The sequence below is a fragment of the Dermacentor silvarum genome, chromosome 2, assembly GCF_013339745.2.
Source record: "Dermacentor silvarum isolate Dsil-2018 chromosome 2, BIME_Dsil_1.4, whole genome shotgun sequence".
NCBI lineage: Eukaryota > Metazoa > Arthropoda > Arachnida > Ixodida > Ixodidae > Dermacentor > Dermacentor silvarum.
The window spans coordinates 3,381,332-3,400,559 of record NC_051155.1 but is presented as its reverse complement, the minus strand read 5'-3'; the positions used below and the strand labels follow the sequence as shown (position 1 = coordinate 3,400,559).

General features: G+C 48.5%; 1 protein-coding gene and 17 non-coding genes across 18 annotated transcripts in view; all 18 read left to right on the top strand.

Moving 5' to 3' along the window:
- LOC119441288 (probable ubiquitin carboxyl-terminal hydrolase FAF-X) overlaps positions 1–19,228 on the top strand; it is a 540,581-nt gene that overhangs the window by 492,060 nt on the left and 29,293 nt on the right. Inside the window, 3 exon segments of the mRNA XM_049661116.1 lie at positions 794–884; positions 4,478–4,647; positions 15,458–15,631. Coding sequence (XP_049517073.1) covers positions 794–884; positions 4,478–4,647; positions 15,458–15,631 — 435 coding nt within the window.
- Trnaf-gaa (transfer RNA phenylalanine (anticodon GAA)) lies at positions 10,112–10,185 on the top strand. Its single transcript has one exon. It is a non-coding gene; the product is annotated as a tRNA-Phe (tRNA).
- Trnaf-gaa (transfer RNA phenylalanine (anticodon GAA)) lies at positions 10,364–10,437 on the top strand. The gene has a single exon. It is a non-coding gene; the product is annotated as a tRNA-Phe (tRNA).
- Positions 10,616–10,689, top strand: Trnaf-gaa (transfer RNA phenylalanine (anticodon GAA)). The gene has a single exon. It is a non-coding gene; the product is annotated as a tRNA-Phe (tRNA).
- Positions 10,868–10,941, top strand: Trnaf-gaa (transfer RNA phenylalanine (anticodon GAA)). The gene has a single exon. It is a non-coding gene; the product is annotated as a tRNA-Phe (tRNA).
- On the top strand, positions 11,120–11,193 carry Trnas-cga (transfer RNA serine (anticodon CGA)). Its single transcript has one exon. It is a non-coding gene; the product is annotated as a tRNA-Ser (tRNA).
- Trnaf-gaa (transfer RNA phenylalanine (anticodon GAA)) lies at positions 11,874–11,947 on the top strand. The gene has a single exon. It is a non-coding gene; the product is annotated as a tRNA-Phe (tRNA).
- Trnaf-gaa (transfer RNA phenylalanine (anticodon GAA)) lies at positions 12,126–12,199 on the top strand. Its single transcript has one exon. It is a non-coding gene; the product is annotated as a tRNA-Phe (tRNA).
- On the top strand, positions 12,378–12,451 carry Trnaf-gaa (transfer RNA phenylalanine (anticodon GAA)). The gene has a single exon. It is a non-coding gene; the product is annotated as a tRNA-Phe (tRNA).
- Trnaf-gaa (transfer RNA phenylalanine (anticodon GAA)) lies at positions 12,630–12,703 on the top strand. Its single transcript has one exon. It is a non-coding gene; the product is annotated as a tRNA-Phe (tRNA).
- Positions 12,882–12,955, top strand: Trnaf-gaa (transfer RNA phenylalanine (anticodon GAA)). The gene has a single exon. It is a non-coding gene; the product is annotated as a tRNA-Phe (tRNA).
- Trnaf-gaa (transfer RNA phenylalanine (anticodon GAA)) lies at positions 13,134–13,207 on the top strand. The gene has a single exon. It is a non-coding gene; the product is annotated as a tRNA-Phe (tRNA).
- Trnaf-gaa (transfer RNA phenylalanine (anticodon GAA)) lies at positions 13,386–13,459 on the top strand. The gene has a single exon. It is a non-coding gene; the product is annotated as a tRNA-Phe (tRNA).
- Positions 13,638–13,711, top strand: Trnaf-gaa (transfer RNA phenylalanine (anticodon GAA)). The gene has a single exon. It is a non-coding gene; the product is annotated as a tRNA-Phe (tRNA).
- Trnaf-gaa (transfer RNA phenylalanine (anticodon GAA)) lies at positions 13,890–13,963 on the top strand. Its single transcript has one exon. It is a non-coding gene; the product is annotated as a tRNA-Phe (tRNA).
- Trnaf-gaa (transfer RNA phenylalanine (anticodon GAA)) lies at positions 14,142–14,215 on the top strand. The gene has a single exon. It is a non-coding gene; the product is annotated as a tRNA-Phe (tRNA).
- On the top strand, positions 14,394–14,467 carry Trnaf-gaa (transfer RNA phenylalanine (anticodon GAA)). Its single transcript has one exon. It is a non-coding gene; the product is annotated as a tRNA-Phe (tRNA).
- Trnaf-gaa (transfer RNA phenylalanine (anticodon GAA)) lies at positions 14,646–14,719 on the top strand. The gene has a single exon. It is a non-coding gene; the product is annotated as a tRNA-Phe (tRNA).

The window sequence follows — 19,228 nt, the reverse complement described above, 5'->3', positions numbered from 1 at the left end:
ATTGGCTTTAACAAATCCATGCCTCTATGTAAGAGCTTGAGCTCACTGCACATGTTTTTCACGTGCGTACTTCTTTGTGCACAAGCAGAGGCAATGTGAAAAACAGAAGCAATATTTAAAAATTGAACCGTGATACCCAACACTTGGCAAAGAAGTTTTTAAAGAACAATTTGTGTGTACTTAAGTGCATTTGTACCATGAAGGCGTGAGTGCTGCAGCTTTTTTTTTTTGACGCGACGGCAAGGGTGACCAATAAGGAAGTGCTTGGAGGTTGTGCCAGCCAAGAGGGAGGTAGGGTTCAGCTCTTTTGAAATAAGATGGGGCTTCTGAACGGAGTGGTATAAATTTTCAATCGCACAACCAATGCAGTTCAGACAGCAGCAGCTTACAGCTCTTGGCACCCTTGCCGTCAGTGGCCGCTTTTCACACCTCCCCATTCTAGCCACCTAGCCTGAAGTGATGAATGGAAAAATGAAGTGCCTACAGCTACCATGCCTCAATTAGAATAATTTTTTGCAGTCTTCTGGTTGAGGAAGTGCCTCGAGTTCTGCACATGAAAAGTGAAATGTGTAAGCATAATTTTGAGATTTGAAATGCGATTTTTCCACCCTTAACTACACTTGATATGTTTTCCCCACTGCTGCTATAGTGCCAGCGGGGCTGCAGTGTGTATAGGTAAATAAATAAGTAACAGCATGGCCAAGCAAACTTTTCATTTACTTGGGGATGTCCAATAATGTTGAGGTTTGTTTGTACGTCAGTGGAGCCTTTCTCAGCTATTGTTGCTGTGCAGGTGCGCAGTGCCTTTGCCAAGATCGTGGTGTTCCTGGCGCATGCCTCGTCGAGGGACGGCCCATACACGCCACTCTGCCCACCCATCTCAAGTGAGTCACTCTGTCGTTCTCTTCTTGACTTGTGACCACATTGCAAAAATACAGATGAGGCGAGCTCGCCGAACAAACGTTCTTACAGGGATAATGACATGTGGGCTAGTTCTTTGATACGGTTGCCAACTTTGGACCAAATAATTGGGAGAATACCTCCAGACCTGTCTAGGAATGCGGGCACCCAGAGGCCTCCGTGCCTGGAGACACGCTTACCCGCCTGGTTTTTACTTCTATACCTCTTTCCTAAGTGCATTTATTCCAGAAGTGACCAAAGAGCTTGCCTGCAGCCTAGTCAGTCCGTGTAGCCACGGCAGACTCGAGTACAGTCAATGCATGCACAAAGTCTCCTTACAACTTAAACTGAGGTCACCCATGCTCAGCCAAATGATCACGGGTTTCTTCACAACAGTCACTGTCTGGCCCTGAACTCACTTCATCATCATCACCTTTGAATGTGCGTTAATTGCAAAAATGCCCTCTCAACATTACAGCTACACCGTTCGCAGTGCAGAATATAGTCAGTGCTGCATTCATTTCCTAGCACATTACTTCTCTGCCAATTACATGTTTACAACATCTAGCAATGTAGCAATGCACCATTGTCATATTTATGTAACTATGGCTACTAAAGGGGTTTTCATTCACTCAAGGCCAGCAGGTGTTGAATATATTATATATGCTAGTTTTTGCTCGAGTGTAGAGTGGAAAGGAAGCATGTATCATATATTAATAATCTTGATATAATGTATACTGACTACTAGCTCGCGCAAGGCAGGTAGCATTCATTAGTTTGTAATGCCTGCATTTACTCTTACCCTTTACAAAAGGGGCAACGCTTCGGGGAATAACCGGTTTAACCCAAGTGTTATAAATCTTGGTGGTGGTTTAAAAATCTGGAATTATCCAGTTGTACCTGAAAACGAAAGACCCTGCAGAAGCACTAGTGCTTCAATACGTTGTACAACTGCTGCACATGCGCAGCCTAGGAGATGTCCCGCATCTTGTAACAGTTGGTTTCATACATTGACCCAGTCTGAATCAATGACAAATCTATTGAAAGTGAGCATTCTTGGCTGGAGCACTATGGTCACAGTATGAAGCCAACTATGTAGCCCAAAAGAGTGAGGGCAGGAAGGACGCGTGTTGCCAATTTGAAATCAGATGAGTTACAAGAAGTTCCACCACATTTTTTTTCTTATTCAGCATAGAGTAAATCTTCATTCTGAACAAAAAGAAGGTTTGTTATTTGAAGGAGATTTTTGCTTCGATAAATTTTATTATATATATATATATATATATATATATATACAGTATAGACCGCTTATAACGTAACCGCTTATAGTGCAGGACCAGATATAGTGCAGTCTTTTCAGACTCCCGTTAATTTTCCCATAGCACTCCATGTATACACGTTTCGCTTATAGTGCAGTTGCGGGAAACATAATACCGGTTACAGTGGGGCTGCCTGGGAGTACGTAAATCGGCGGAGACGGTGAACGCTCCCCTCAAACGGGCACCCCAAGGAGTGCTCGAGGAAGAAAGAGAGACGAAGTGGAGAAGGGCACGTGGTGCGAACGAACAGCCAGTGAGGCTGTAACCAGAATCTTGAGTGCAAGTCATGAAATATCATGGCGCGCATAGCGAGCGAGGGCCACGAAACGGCCAACGCTCGCTTCACGATACGGCAGTAAACGAAACTTCAGCGAGTGGGCGGCGCCGGCACGGCGAAGGGCGCACGCGGAGACCGTGGAATGTGAGGGAGGAGGGCAGCAGGGAAGCAGATTTCACCTCGGCAACTCCGCCGCTTCGGTGGCTCCCCTCGCCCTCCCTCGTAGCTCCCTCACTTTCGACTGTCACCGTGCGCGCCCGCGGGCACCGCCGCTCCAGCCAGCCCGGTGCTAGCTCCCCGAAGTTTCGTTTTCTGCCGTTATCGGGAAGCGGGCGTTTGCCGGCGTGGGCAGTTTCGTTGGCCGGCCTGGGAGAGCGCCGCTGCTTCCCTCTGCACCATAGCCGCAGCGTGCAAGGTCAACACGTGACTACAAAGTCACGTGTTGACTTTGGAGAAAGGAGAAAGAAGGGTTCACTGCCATTTTTTACGCGTGGCTACGGTAGTGTGGCTGAGACGTCGGCACGTACACTGCATGTTCCGGCGTAACGCAGAATCGGCGACCTCGCCGACCTCGCTATTTGAGAGAGGATGAAATTTCCGCCGCGTTTTAGGGGCGAAGCTCCTTAGGGTGTGGGTCTGTCTCTCCTCTGTAGTAGTAGTAGTAGTCGTCGTAGTAGGTAGCCACGTCTACTTTTATGAGAAAAAAAAATTCCGAAAGTTGTGTCCGTAGCGCGGAATCGAACCAGGGACCCCTCGCTTCCGAACGCACGGCGCTAATCACTACGCCACGAAGCACACATGGACACACGCACCACGATGACAATAAATACCCAACATTAACGAAAGACTGCGCGTTTCTAACGCGTTTGTGCTAGCGCGTTACGGCCCGTGTAAGAAGCTGGTGTAAGATGCTGTGGCCTCTCCGCCTTACTCCCGTATTCATAAACGCTCCTCGACTTGAACTTGACTTGCCACCGCCTTGGGCAGCGCGTTCGAAACGCGTTGAAGGCGGTGGCAAGTCAAGTTCAAGTCGAGGAGTGTTTATGAATACGGGGGTTATACTCTCTCACCAGTCATGAGATGGCGTCGGCCAACGCGGTGCACGTTCCGGCATGCGTAAACGGCTGCGTAAACGGCTGCGTAAGACGCTGTGGCCCCCTTACTAGAGAGTACTGCACGTTTCTAACGCGTTTGTGCTAGCGTCCCCTTAAGCGGGAGATGGTGCAATTATAATGAAGGGCGCTGTTATAAAATAGGAATGACGTCACATATGGCGCGTGTCATTGGTGGAAGTCAATTGTTCGATTTAGTGCGGCGAGACTGGGCGAATTACACGGAAGATTCACGGTTTACCGATGATTCCCTCTGGAGCTTCGGCCACTCATCATCATTCACCCCGTGGATATGCGGTGTTTTTTTCTTTCTTTTTTTGTTTTGTTCGCGCGCGACATTGAGCCTTGAGGGGTCTCTCCTAAGCTTTTACTCTATGGCGGTGCCAGAGCAATGCCGGTTGGAGGAGCCGCCGCGTGATTTGGTTCGAATTATCGAGATTCGACTGTTAATTGAATGCAAATGTTCTAGCCGCATTCCTCGACTGTCGCATACGCGTGGCAGCTCGCTGCACATGTTTTGCATATGTGCGGGCCTTGAAAATTGTTGCTTTGGTTATAGTGCGGATATTCGCGACTCTGGTGACTTACGTTATAAGCGGTCTACACTGTATATATATATTTTTTTTGTCAAACATCGCGCCTTGTATTCGATGTATTGCTATTATGTTACTTTCTCTACATGTCTTGTAAGCACTGCTGCCTAAGGCCACTTGCTAGAGGCTGGCAGTATGCTTGAAATAAAAAAAAATTCATCGGTTTATATAGGAATCTCAAGCGGAATTATGATTGCTTTCTTATAATGAGACTCTGTATGCTTGCACTAAATCAGATGTTGTGGCTGAAAATGCATCCTGTCCTTCTTTGCAAAGCAAATATTGATGGGGCAGGCCTGCTGTCAAACCCGAGTGCTGCCAGTCTGTCGGACCATCTGCTGGGGGCTGTCCTGTCGCTTGTCAACAAGGAGGTGTCAGAACATGGTCGTCACCTGGCCCAGTACTTTGGCTTCTTCTACATGTACGCCTGCTACGGAGTCGCCGAGGTATAGTGTTTGCTTTGTTCAGAAGGAGCCAATATGGGGCACCATCACTTCTGCCACAAGTCTGTTAAGAAAAAGAAATTGGAAATCTGCATCATCGCGAACACAACTTTTTTGCATGACGTTTAGGCATGTGCCAATATTGTGCTGACACGGTAGCAGACTTAGACACTGCAAGCGCTCCCCAACGTCAGCCCGATGCGGGGATCGCACACACAGCGCCCGAACGCGGCACTTTGCAGAATGGCGCCACGTCGCCAAGTCCGCCTCGGTCAGTACAAGGTTCGTTCAGTTCAACAGGACCTATCGAAATGATGACGCGACACCGGACAGAGGGACAATTTGCGTTGAAGCGATACATGGCACGAAGGTCACTTCGTTCGCTGTTGCTGCCACGCTTGCTCACGCCAGCATCTTGACAGCGAGTGTCCGCAGTCATCGAGTGTGATGTGTTCATGTTTGCCTGTGTGCGCTGACACCATGCTCGTTAATTTACGTAGTTAGTGAATGTTTGCAACTTTATACGGCTGTTAAAACTACTATCCTCACTTCGTATAGCTGTGTACGCATTTGCTATCACAATCGATCGTTTGCCTTCTGGGCGAAACTGCAACTTTTTTAGAGGTGGCCACGGACAAAAAAATTGCTCAAAATTTTACCCCGTATAATGAACGCACCTCCCAACTTTGTGCATATTTTTCGGTAAAAAAAAGTGTCTATTATGCGAGTAAATACGGTATGTGCCAAAACCAATTTTAGAGCCCCAACGCATCATAAACACCATCTTTAGATAGCAAATACGGATCTCAGTGGCCATGCTTTTGCTGGCGGAAACTGAAAATACGTCATAGGTGTTGATCCCGGCACTTCGGGCGGCCTATCCCATCGTCAAGTCACCAAGCCAAGTGAGATGAAAAGTCAACGTGGCTGCTCGGGCCGGCGCGGGGTGGCAGTTAGCAACGCATGATGCGGGAACGGTCCTACAGTTGCGATGCAACAGCGGGGTTACCAATGCATTGGGTCCTATGGGAGCTATGCCGGGACCGGCTGAAAACAACGTTAACAGCCAGGAAAACACAGCACCCGGGAACGTAACAGCAGGGTATATCTTGATTTATGTGCATTGCTGATGGCTTGCTTGTTGTGCAATGCTAGCAGACTCCCGAGAATATGCAGCGCTGTATTTTGATGTCCGAAATTTTTTAACATTTATTTTGTGAAAAACTTTCTAATATTCGATTCTATATTCAGCTTCCTTTTTCTTGATTCGATTCAAAATCTACTGTTCAGTATTTGCACACCTTTGAGAGTCAAGGCCTTAAATATTCGGCACCGCAAACAAGTCCCAAATGGTCGATGCCGTATATTTATGGTGCCGTCTGTATGTTTGAAAAACGAGGCAATTCTTTACTCTTTAACCCAGCAGGTGCTGCCACTCTGTGTGGATACAAGGATTTTTTTTTCTATCGTTTCTGCTTCGTAGTCTCTTGGTTTTCGTTCCATGGCTTCCTTACGCTGGTGTTTCAGCGACCACTCACGCATTAGTACATGCAAGAGCTCGCAGCGCTTAGTTTTGATTTCGTCTCGTGGGCTGATTTCATTAATTGTGCTCGTAAAAACTGATGTCTATGTGGTTTCTAATCTCTCAGAGGGTCACTGCTAGATGCTCGCTTGTCTGTTGCTCATAGGGGCGCGACTACATTTATTCGCAGACAAGCGCCGGTACAGTGAAACCTCGTTGATGCGATTCTGCATAATATGTTTTTCAGGATACTTTTTTTTCCTCGATAATACTTAGTTGGATAATATGATTTTCGGATGATACGCTTTATTTGCCAGTTCCCGTGAAGATCGTATCCATGAGGTTCCACTGTACAGTAAAATCTCGGTGATACGAATCTCGCGGGGTCGCGTGAAATATTCATATCGCCCGAAATTTGTATCATCAAAACATACACAATATCAAGAAAAGTGAATTTATTTTTACCAGAAAAGATTTTTAATAGTGGAACCCCATTGATACCTTCCTCTCTGCTGTGTTTTCTCGGCTGCTACATGTCGCGTTTTCGCGGTCCCGACCTAAATCCCAATGACTTCTATGTACAGTCGAATCTCGATAATTCGAACTCGAAAGAGCCCAAATATTTGGTCCGAATTAAAAGAAGGACTTACTTTTAAGTATTCGTGCACCATAGCACGACGTGCGAGCGGTGCAATTTGTGAAATATCGTGGCGTGCAAGCACATATCGAGAGAGGGCCACAAAACTGCCCACGTTGGCCAACGCTCGCTTCCCGATAGCAGGCGGCGCAGGCACGGCGAGAGAGAGAGATTGTGGTTGTGAAGAGGAAAAGGCGACACGGTGCTGTGCGCGCGCGGGGACTGTCGCAGGTGAGGGAGGAGGGCGGCAGGGAAGCGGACTTGGCCTCAGCAACTCCGTCGCTTCGGTGGCTTTCCCCACCTTCAGCTGTCTCCGTGCCCCCTGAAGTTTCGTTCTCTGCCGTTGAAGCGAGCGTTGGCAGTTTCGTTGGCCGGACGGGGCCTCCGCCGTTGCTTCCCTCTGCGCCGCAGCCGCATCGTTCACTGAGATGTCGGCACGTACACATGTGTTCCGGTGCCATGCAGAAACGGCGACCTTGCTATTTGAGAGTGGCGCCGCGGTTCTTTTTTTTTCTTTTTCTTTTTTTTTTTCCTCTCCGCGCGGCGTTGAGGGGTCTCCCTTAAGCTTTTTCTCTATGGCAGCGTCGGAGAAATGCCGGTCGGAGGCGCCGCCACGTGATTTGGCGCACTGCTGAGAGCATTGTCGGTGCGCGGTATGTTCGAATTAACCATCGCAAATGCTTTCGCATTCGAATTACCGGGCGTTGCCTATGATACGTTGCCAATCTATAATGTTCCTGCATCTTACATTGCGTTTTAATGTGGTGGTCACGTAAATTTAGCGGTGCAGCCAGCTTGTACATTGCAACAAACGACCGATATGCGTTGCAACAAGCCACCGACACCTTGCAGATACGACGCACCTGCGTGGGTGCCGTATCTTGAAAGCGATCTGCGACGTGCGCAAAATTTGCACCCGCGCGGACCTCATCGTCAATATGATCTGCGATGTTGACAAAGTGCGCCTAGTGCCAGTAGCTTCGTATGCGCTGTGCCTTCGACGTTTAGTTCGCGTTGAGACAGCGCAAAGGTCAATTCGCTCGCTGCTGCTGCTGCGCTTCCTCATGCCAGCATTTCGATAGCGAGTGTCTGCGGTCATCGAGCGAGATGTGTTAAATGTTTACCTGTGCGCACGTGACATCGTGCTTGTTAATTTAGTTAGCAAATGTTTAAAAGTTTGTACGGCCGGTACAACTACTATCCTTACTTGGTACAGCTGTCTACTAATTTGCTATCGCAATCGTTGCATCACCTTTCGGCCGAAACTGCAGCTTTTTCTTTTGCGCGCGGTCCCTTGAAAAACATATCAACGGGACGTTTTCTTTTTGCCCAAATCGTCAACAAACGCCGTCGGAAAGGCGTATAAATGCACCCACATAATCTCAGGAATGTTTTCGCATGCCACTGAACACGCCTGAGCACATCGAGTGCAGGGGGCGTTTTGGCCGTTGGGGCTGCGTCGCAGTCGTCGTTGCAGCCTTAGTCCTCGTCTACTTTCTCGCTAAGCATCGGCTAGGCTGTGATGTGGTCCGGTCCGTTCGACGTGGGGACCAATGAGAGATTGCGCAGCCGCGTGACGTAGTCGGTTGCTTGGCGACGATAGATCCCGCCCAGATCCCGCTGTGCCGGCTTGTCTGTGCCGGTCGCCCCGCTGACTCAGCCGCCACCGTCATTGCTCACGCGTTCTTATGATCCGCAGCGGCACGGCAATACGTTCGGAACGACCGTTTTTTTTTTTTTTTTTTCGTATTGCGAGCAATGTATTTCGGCCGGGGAATGCTACGAATTCGTATCACACCGAAATTCATACCAGCCGGGATCATATCACCGGGGTTTTACTGTATAGGGCGTGCGGTGCTGCCGTACAATGCCGCCTAATACAAACGGTGATGTCATGCCTGCATTTCTTTTCTCGAGAGTCGGCTCGCGAAAACTGACTGCCCCTCTTCGCGACGGAATGAAGAATTACTTCAAGTGTCTGACTCGTTTGGTTTTTTCTGATGGGCGCACACCCATCGAGTTTTCTTGTGTGTGCTCACTTACACGGTTTGATTACACTACACTGTGAGCATGCGCGCTGGTTGCCCTGCTGCAAGTGAGTCGATCGGCGTTTATTCCCATGCGGACTACTACACAAGGGCCGAATCAGAATGTATCAATTCAAGTGTATCTACTTATTTTTATTCTAATTTTTTTCAATATAGGTCATTCTCAAGAGTTTAAATCTGAAAAAAAAAAAGTGACCTTTAAAGGGTTAAGGCATCATGTGCCAGCAGGCGGCAGATTACCGTCATTCCGATGTATCTAGTTGTCTGGATTATGCCTCTTGCGGTAATTGCACAATGGTGTCGTCCGAGTGATGCTGCGCATGCTGGAAGAGGGCAATGTTGTGCTCTTTGAGGCGTCTCTAGAAATTTCCACTCTCACCAAGTCTGCACAAGGTATCCTGTATACAATGGCCGGGAATATTTAGTGTTTCAGCTCGTGGCATAACTTGCGAGAAGGAGCACGGGTTCACATGTCGAAGCTTCTCTTACACTTAAGGAATGGCTGTGCGCAGTTCGAAAGTGGAAAATGCGAGAGCAGATTTTTGCTTACTGCAGCCTGTTTATTAAAGTGCGGCAATAAATATACACAGTGGCAGTAGAAAGAAGTGCACTGATCCAAAAACCCTTCTTGATTGATGTCAGCTATTGTCCAATAGCAACCGCTATATTACGAAATGTGTGTGTGTGTGTCGTATCTTCCTTTTGTGGTCCATCTTAGGTGTCTGTGCTGTAATTTTAAGTTCAGAATTACGAAATAAAGCAGCTTGAAAATAGTGAGGAGCAAGCTTCTGTTGAAAAAAGAGCATTTGAGAAAAAGGCGATTTCGCGCTACGCTTTCGAGCTCCACACGCCGCACACAACTACAAAATTTGGCCGAGATGTTCACAGTAGCATATGCTATTCGGAGACTGTTTTTTCACCAAGCCCAAGGGGTGGCTCAAGATTCCTTTAAAAAACATTTTGCACTTACCATTACTTCGTTCTTGCTCGAAAATTGAATCAAGACGACCTTTATGGTCCAGATTTAACAGTCAGCGTCTTATTTTTCAGTCTCGCTGGGGGTGACAAAAATGTCTAAAAAATCAGGCAGTAACAGCAGGTAGATCCAAGCATGCTTTTTGATTGATGTCTACTATCGGCCAACGGCAGTGCTATATGGGCGTATATTGTTACCTTGCGGGATTCTGCAGAACTGATTTGCCATATTCTCTGTTCTTTGAGTTGTCGATTAATTCGCCCTCGCGCTGCAATCTGCTAGCCTCCTGCTTAGCTCAGATGGTAGAGCGACCGCCCCGAAAAGGCGTTGGTCCCGGGTTCGAATCCCGGACCAGGATTCCTCTACTGCGAAGCATTCTTTCTGAGATGGGTTTCCTTTGTAGCTTCGTGCTACATTCGAGCGGACGACGATTTTTCTATTTCCTCCGCCTTGCATGATTCCGCAGAACTGATTTGCCATTTTCTCTGTTCTTTGAGTTGTCGATTAATTCGCCCTCGCGCTGCAATCTGCTAGCCTCCTGGTTAGCTCAGATGGTAGAGCGACCGCCCCGAAAAGGCGTTGGTCCCGGGTTCGAATCCCGGACCAGGATTCCTCTACTGCAAAGCGTTCTTTCTGAGACCGGTTTCCTTTGTAGCTTCGTGCTACATTCGAGCGGACGACGATTTTTATATTTCCTCCGCCTTGCATGATTCCGCAGAACTGATTCGCCATTTTCTCTGTTCTTTGAGTTGTCGATTAATTCGCCCTCGCGCTGCAATCTGCTAGCCTCCTGGTTAGCTCAGATGGTAGAGCGACCGCCCCGAAAAGGCGTTGGTCCCGGGTTCGAATCCCGGACCAGGATTCCTCTACTGCGAAGCATTCTTTCTGAGACGGGTTTCCTTTGTAGCTTCGTGCTACATTCGAGCGGACGACGATTTTTCTATTTCCTCCGCCTTGCATGATTCCACAGAACTGATTTGCCATTTTCTCTGTTCTTTGAGTTGTCGATTAATTCGCCCTCGCGCTGCAATCTGCTAGCCTCCTGGTTAGCTCAGATGGTAGAGCGACCGCCCCGAAAAGGCGTTGGTCCCGGGTTCGAATCCCGGACCAGGATTCCTCTACTGCGAAGCATTCTTTCTGAGACGGGTTTCCTTTGTAGCTTCGTGCTACATTCGAGCGGACGACAATTTTTATATTTCCTCCGCCTTGCATGATTCCGCAGAACTGATTTGCCGTTTTCTCTGTTCTTTGAGTTGTCGATTAATTCGCCCTCGCGCTGCAATCTGCTAGCCTCCTGGTTAGCTCAGATGGTAGAGCGACCGCCCCGAAAAGCCGTTGGTCCCGGGTTCGAATCCCGGACCAGGATTCCTCTACTGCGAAGCATTCTTTCTGAGACGGGTTTCCTTTGTAGCTTCGTGCTACATTCGAGCGGACGACGATTTTTCTATTTCCTCCGCCTTGCATGATTCCGCAGAACTGATTTGCCATTTTCTCTGTTCTTTGAGTTGTCGATTAATTCGCCCTCGCGCTGCAATCTGCTAGCCTCCTGATTAGCTCAGATGGTAGAGCGACCGCCCCGAAAGGCGTTGGTCCCGGGTTCGAATCCCGGACCAGGATTCCTCTACTGCGAAGCATTCTTTCTGAGACGGGTTTCCTTTGTAGCTTCGTGCTACATTCGAGCGGACGACGATTTTTCTATTTCCTCCGCCTTGCATGATTCCGCAGAACTGATTTGCCATTTTCTCTGTTCTTTGAGTTGTCGATTAATTCGCCCTCGCGCTGCAATCTGCTAGCCTCTGGTTAGCTCAGATGGTAGAGCGACCGCCCCGAAAAGGCGTTGGTCCCGGGTTCGAATCCCGGACCAGGATTCCTCTACTGCGAAGCATTCTTTCTGAGACGGGTTTCCTTTGTAGCTTCGTGCTACATTCGAGCGGACGACGATTTTTATATTTACTCCGCCTTGCAAGATTCCGCAGAACTGATTTGTCATTTTCTCTGTTCTTTGAGTTGTCGATTAATTCGCCCTCGCGCTGCAATCTGCTAGCCTCCTGGTTAGCTCAGATGGTAGAGCGACCGCCCCGAAAAGGCGTTGGTCCCGGGTTCGAATCCCGGACCAGGATTCCTCTACTGCAAAGCATTCTTTCTGAGACGGGTTTCCTTTGTAGCTTCGTGCTACATTCGAGCGGACGACGATTTTTCTATTTCCTCCGCCTTGCATGATTCCGCAGAACTGATTTGCCATTTTCTCTGTTCTTTGAGTTGTCGATTAATTCGCCCTCGCGCTGCAATCTGCTAGCCTCCTGGTTAGCTCAGATGGTAGAGCGACCGCCCCGAAAAGGCGTTGGTCCCGGGTTCGAATCCCGGACCAGGATTCCTCTACTGCAAAGCATTCTTTCTGAGACGGGTTTCCTTTGTAGCTTCGTGCTACATTCGAGCGGACGACGATTTTTATATTTCCTCCGCCTTGCATGATTCCGCAGAACTGATTTGCCATTTTCTCTGTTCTTTGAGTTGTCGATTAATTCGCCCTCGCGCTGCAATCTGCTAGCCTCCTGGTTAGCTCAGATGGTAGAGCGACCGCCCCGAAAAGGCGTTGGTCCCGGGTTCGAATCCCGGACCAGGATTCCTCTACTGCGAAGCATTCTTTCTGAGACGGGTTTCCTTTGTAGCTTCGTGCTACATTCGAGCGGACGACGATTTTTCTATTTCCTCCGCCTTGCATGATTCCGCAGAACTGATTTGCCATTTTCTCTGTTCTTTGAGTTGTCGATTAATTCGCCCTCGCGCTGCAATCTGCTAGCCTCCTGGTTAGCTCAGATGGTAGAGCGACCGCCCCGAAAAGGCGTTGGTCCCGGGTTCGAATCCCGGACCAGGATTCCTCTACTGCGAAGCATTCTTTCTGAGACGGGTTTCCTTTGTAGCTTCGTGCTACATTCGAGCGGATGACGATTTTTATATTTCCTCCGCCTTGCATGATTCCGCAGAACTGATTTGCCATTTTCTCTGTTCTTTGAGTTGTCGATTAATTCGCCCTCGCGCTGCAATCTGCTAGCCTCCTGGTTAGCTCAGATGGTAGAGCGACCGCCCCGAAAAGGCGTTGGTCCCGGGTTCGAATCCCGGACCAGGATTCCTCTACTGCGAAGCATTCTTTCTGAGACGGGTTTCCTTTGTAGCTTCGTGCTACATTCGAGCGGACGACGATTTTTCTATTTCCTCCGCCTTGCATGATTCCGCAGAACTGATTTGCCATTTTCTCTGTTCTTTGAGTTGTCGATTAATTCGCCCTCGCGCTGCAATCTGCTAGCCTCCTGGTTAGCTCAGATGGTAGAGCGACCGCCCCGAAAAGGCGTTGGTCCCGGGTTCGAATCCCGGACCAGGATTCCTCTACTGCGAAGCATTCTTTCTGAGACGGGTTTCCTTTGTAGCTTCGTGCTACATTCGAGCGGACGACGATTTTTCTATTTCCTCCGCCTTGCATGATTCCGCAGAACTGATTTGCCATTTTCTCTGTTCTTTGAGTTGTCGATTAATTCGCCCTCGCGCTGCAATCTGCTAGCCTCCTGGTTAGCTCAGATGGTAGAGCGACCGCCCCGAAAAGGCGTTGGTCCCGGGTTCGAATCCCGGACCAGGATTCCTCTACTGCGAAGCATTCTTTCTGAGACGGGTTTCCTTTGTAGCTTCGTGCTACATTCGAGCGGACGACGATTTTTCTATTTCCTCCGCCTTGCAAGATTCCGCAGAACTGATTTGCCATTTTCTCTGTTCTTTGAGTTGTCGATTAATTCGCCCTCGCGCTGCAATCTGCTAGCCTCCTGGTTAGCTCAGATGGTAGAGCGACCGCCCCGAAAAGGCGTTGGTCCCGGGTTCGAATCCCGGACCAGGATTCCTCTACTGCGAAGCATTCTTTCTGAGACAGGTTTCCTTTGTAGCTTCGTGCTACATTCGAGCGGATGACGATTTTTCTATTTCCTCCGCCTTGCAAGATTCCGCAGAACTGATTTGCCATTTTCTCTGTTCTTTGAGTTGTCGATTAATTCGCCCTCGCGCTGCAATCTGCTAGCCTCCTGGTTAGCTCAGATGGTAGAGCGACCGCCCCGAAAAGGCGTTGGTCCCGGGTTCGAATCCCGGACCAGGATTCCTCTACTGCGAAGCATTCTTTCTGAGACGGGTTTCCTTTGTAGCTTCGTGCTACATTCGAGCGGACGACGATTTTTCTATTTCCTCCGCCTTGCAAGATTCCGCAGAACTGATTTGCCATTTTCTCTGTTCTTTGAGTTGTCGATTAATTCGCCCTCGCGCTGCAATCTGCTAGCCTCCTGGTTAGCTCAGATGGTAGAGCGACCGCCCCGAAAAGGCGTTGGTCCCGGGTTCGAATCCCGGACCAGGATTCCTCTACTGCGAAGCATTCTTTCTGAGACGGGTTTCCTTTGTAGCTTCGTGCTACATTCGAGCGGACGACGATTTTTCTATTTCCTCCGCCTTGCAAGATTCCGCAGAACTGATTTGCCATTTTCTCTGTTCTTTGAGTTGTCGATGAATTCGCCCTCGCGCTGCAATCTGCTAGCCTCCTGGTTAGCTCAGATGGTAGAGCGACCGCCCCGAAAAGGCGTTGGTCCCGGGTTCGAATCCCGGACCAGGATTCCTCTACTGCGAAGCATTCTTTCTGAGACGGGTTTCCTTTGTAGCTTCGTGCTACATTCGAGCGGACGACGATTTTTCTATTTCCTCCGCCTTGCATGATTCCGCAGAACTGATTTGCCATTTTCTCTGTTCTTTGAGTTGTCGATTAATTCGCCCTCGCGCTGCAATCTGCTAGCCTCCTGGTTAGCTCAGATGGTAGAGCGACCGCCCCGAAAAGGCGTTGGTCCCGGGTTCGAATCCCGGACCAGGATTCCTCTACTGCGAAGCATTCTTTCTGAGACGGGTTTCCTTTGTAGCTTCGTGCTACATTCGAGCGGACGACGATTTTTATATTTACTCCGCCTTGCAAGATTCCGCAGAACTGATTTGCCATTTTCTCTGTTCTTTGAGTTGTCGATGAATTCGCCCTCGCGCTGCAATCTGCTAGCCTCCTGGTTTGCTCAGATGGTAGAGCGACCGCCCCGAAAAGGCGTTGGTCCCGGGTTGGAATTTCGGACCAGGATTCCTCTACTGCGAAGCGTTCTTTCTGCGAAACCCGTATTTGTAGCTTCGTGCTACATTCGGGGGGATTTTTCCCTTTCACGATATACTTCCTCCACCTTGCAAGATTCCGCACTACTGATTTGCTGTAAAAAGAAAGAGTTTGAAAAAAAGGTGAATCGCACTCCACTTGTGAGATCCATGTGCCGCGCACAACTGTAAAGTTCGGCTGAGATGTTCACAGCAGCGTATGCTATCCGTGATATATGTTTTCACCAAGCCCGAGGGGTGGTTCGGGCCCCTTTGATCATAAGAACATAGCATCAGTAAGTACAAAATCTATTAAGGTTAAGGGAAACATGCAGGCACTGCCCTAATGCAAACAATGTTTAGTGCTGTGCCCATGTTTGCACTGCAATAGTATTGACAAGCAGGCCTAAACAAGTGCAGTCCTGTTAAAGGATTCACCCCCGATTAAAGGATTCACCCCCCCCTCCCGATTTGTGCAGAGGTTGCAGCTGCTGCGTCTGAACGTGCTGGGCACACTGATGCTGGTTGCACTAGATGAGGGGCCTGGCCCACCCATCAAGTACCAGTACGCCGACCTGAGCAAGCTGTACCAGCTGGTCTCCCTGCTTGTGCGCTGCTGCGACGTCTCCTCCAAGACACACTCCTGCCTGCCTGTGAGTCAGACCAGCTTTATTGTGGAGCCACTAGGCCTGTATTAATATTCGAAATTATTTGATTGGCTATTTTGCTATTCAGTATTCGCTTTGATTGAATTTCAGCAAACGATTATCAGTTTGAAAATGTGTAAGCTGAGCAATTCACATTGCCATTGATGCAGAATTCATTTGCACCTGACCAGCCAGTTGCATCTTCTTGATGTTTGTGTAAATAAGCCCTTTAACTATACGCTGTAGAAGTTTTACACAGACTGTTTGACAGAGGAAACGTCAAACAGCCTTGCATTCCTTGGGTAAGTGGTGGGCTGCATTGCCGTAGCCTGGGACGACATTCCAGAAGACCTGACTAGACGTGCATTTAGAAAATGCTGTATTCCAAATGCACGTGATGGCATTGAAAATGGTGTGGTGTGTGAAGACAACAGCGACAAAGAGCCCAGCCATGATGACGGCAAGTGAGCTAGGGCAGTGCCATGGCTGGCACTGGATACTGGTAATAAATGCCATTTGCATTTGTGGCCGTTTACTATTGATCTGTTGGGCTTGCATTCGAGGAAAGTTTTTTTTTTTTAATTTAGAGACCTTCCAAATTTTGGGGGTCGGCTTGGAATGAAGACCACCTTAGATTCGAATAAATAGGGTAATATAAGCTTTCTTTCCTCATTTTAATGGCTCTCAAGTTTGCTTTTTGTATTATATCCCGTGGATCCATTTGCCAGACATTCCACCTAGAGTGATCCACAGCTCAAACGCTCGGGAATACTGTCTAGAAAATTAAAGTTTATTTCATCGTCATCATCCATGTGTCAGTTCTCTAGTTGTGCAATAGCAACCCCACTGTTTGGCTGCTTTGAAACGGAAAGCAATTTTGACTGTCGAGACAACAGTGGCAAGGAATGACAATTAGGAATGACTGAACACAGCATCTGAAGTTGGTGATGATAGAAAGAAGCACCTTTTGCTTGCGCCGGCACAAGACGAAGATTTCGAGGCTCCAGAAAAGGAGCTTTCCCAGGCGTCGAGGAGAGCCTGGCTGCATACATGTACTCGTGAACATTGAGCTCGTACAACAAAAGGTGATGGAACCACAATGGCCTTTCATTACATCAGCATCACATTCTTACCCTGGACAGAATGTGATGAACGAATTTGCAGCATGGACGGCTTTCAATGTCCTGCCAGCTTCGTGACCAAAAAGTGGCAATGACTGGTTATGCTATGCTGTACAGCAGGCTTCTGGTGCACTTTGCTTTCAAGTGCAGGATACTGCTGAAACGCACCCAGGAACAAAGGGGACAAAGGGAGCATAGTATCCACCCTTGTCTAAGACTCGTGAAGAAACTGCTTGGTCGCACTGAAATGCCACTTCTCAGCTGCTTTATCTTTCAAGGACCAGGGTGTAGACAGGGCGATGCCAAGAAATGAAGATGCACCACAGGACAGGCTGTGCTGGTGCACCACCAGCAGCTTCCCGAGTTCCTTTTTGCATTGCCGCAGGGTGGTGTCACTAAATGGAAAACTGAAATGTGACGTTCAACGAGTGCTACAGAAACCGGATGCACTCGAGCAGTCATTTATTATGCGCTACCTACACTGAATCATGCTGCACCATTCGATGCATAGGCCAACATCTTTGAGGCTACTGCCTACAAGAAACGCAGTATTTCAAATGCAATGGACAGCACAGAAGGCAAGTATTTGTAGGGAAACTCGGACAAGGCATTGTATTAGCACATAGCACAGCTTCAATAAAGGTTGTGCAAGTGTCTCTTGTACAGTCTGCACCCATTACAAGGGATCCACATAAAACGTACTTTTGGATAAAACAGACCATTCTTCTCGGTTAGTTTTGTTTACCTGTGTTATTCCTGCCACAAATTCTGCTTTTAAAGGACCTAGCTGTTGCATCCATGCAAAAGGCTACTGCAGACAACTTCTTCCGGCCACTTGCAGAAAGTGTGAAAATACACATTTTAAGAAACAAGCACATTAGGTGCAAGTGTCCCACAACAACTTCTAAAAGAACTGCCAATAATCGCAAAGTGTGTCATTTTGAAAGCATTTTCTTATTGCATCAGTTGACACAAAAATGACAATAGGCTGTAATTTGCAGCATCCAGGTTGCGAAGTGCAGTGGAAACTAAATGTGGGCTCCGAGTTGTGCTTGCCTCATATTGAAGCTCTAATTTTCTGCTGGAGGTATGACATCAGATGTCGCTTGTCACAAAAGATAAATTAAGACATCAGTTAATTTTACTGACCATTGTTTTGTGTGAAAGACAATGTGTGACTGATGTTCATGTCATCAGTGAAGGCAGTGCATTCGGGCTAGCCAGCACAATGAGGAGCTGACCACAATGGCAAAATGTTATCACTTTCACCGATTTTTCTTGCCAACAGGAAAATCGTCAGGGAAACTACCATTTGTTGGTGGCCAGTGTCCGGAAAACAGCGGGCAACAAGGCGGCATGCCACTATTATGATTACTGTTGTTATGGGGAGATGCCAAAAAGGGTTTATATACCATATTTACAAGTGACAGCGAGTGGCACCACACCAACAAAGATGGTGGGCCAGGATACCACTCATCCTCTTTCTTGTCAGCTATGCCACGTCTATTTCGTCCGCAGGACAGGTGCATGGCTCATTACATTACCCCATGGCGGCGAAAGCACAGACTCGATGCAGTCGAAGTATGACGGCACGGAAAAGGTTCACTGCACACACAGGGTTAATCAGTGTCTGGGACAAGGTAGGGCTTCAGGCGGACGATGTGCGCGATGTCGGTGCGGGGTTGAGTCTATGGGACAAAGACAATGGAGCGATATTGTACATTTCGTCGGTCACTTGACAACACGCTTGATATGGGCCGGTGTATGGGAACAGCAGCTTTTCAGAAAGCCCGAAAAGGCGCGCTGGGGACCAGAGAAGGACAAGAGCCCCAGGGGAAAAGGGGGTAGTCCTGTGATGGCTATTGTATTGAGATTGCTAGTGGATCAGCAACTCGCTGTATTAAGCACGGGGCAACTTGATGTGCATGGTCAGCACGGGCAATAGCCTCTGGAGCATACTCGGTACCGGGGCACGCGGAAGGCACCAACGTGCCCATGGGCCACGTAGAATTTTGGCCCAATAAGAGTAAGAAAGGCCAAAATCAGTGGTCTCGTGTCTTCACATTTTATACGCAAATGTCACAAAAGGCAATGCAGTGTCTCAATCCTGGTGGTTGGCGGACACATACATTGCCAACATGTCGGTAACTGTTCGGTTCAGTCCCAGGGGAAAAGAGCCCCAGGGGAAAAGGGGGTAGTCCTGTGATGGCTATTGTATTGAGATTGCTAGTGGATCAGCAACTCGCTGAATTAAGCACGGGGCAACTTGATGTGCATGGTCAGCATGGGCAATAGCCTCTGGAGCATACTCGATACCAGGGCACGCGGAAGGCACCAACGTGTCCATGGGCCACGTAGAATTTTGGCCCAATAAGAGTAAGAAAGGCCAAAATCAGTGGTCTCATGTCTTGACATCTTATACGCAAATGTCACAAAAGGCAATGCAGTGTCCCAATCCTGGTGGTTGGCGGACACATACATT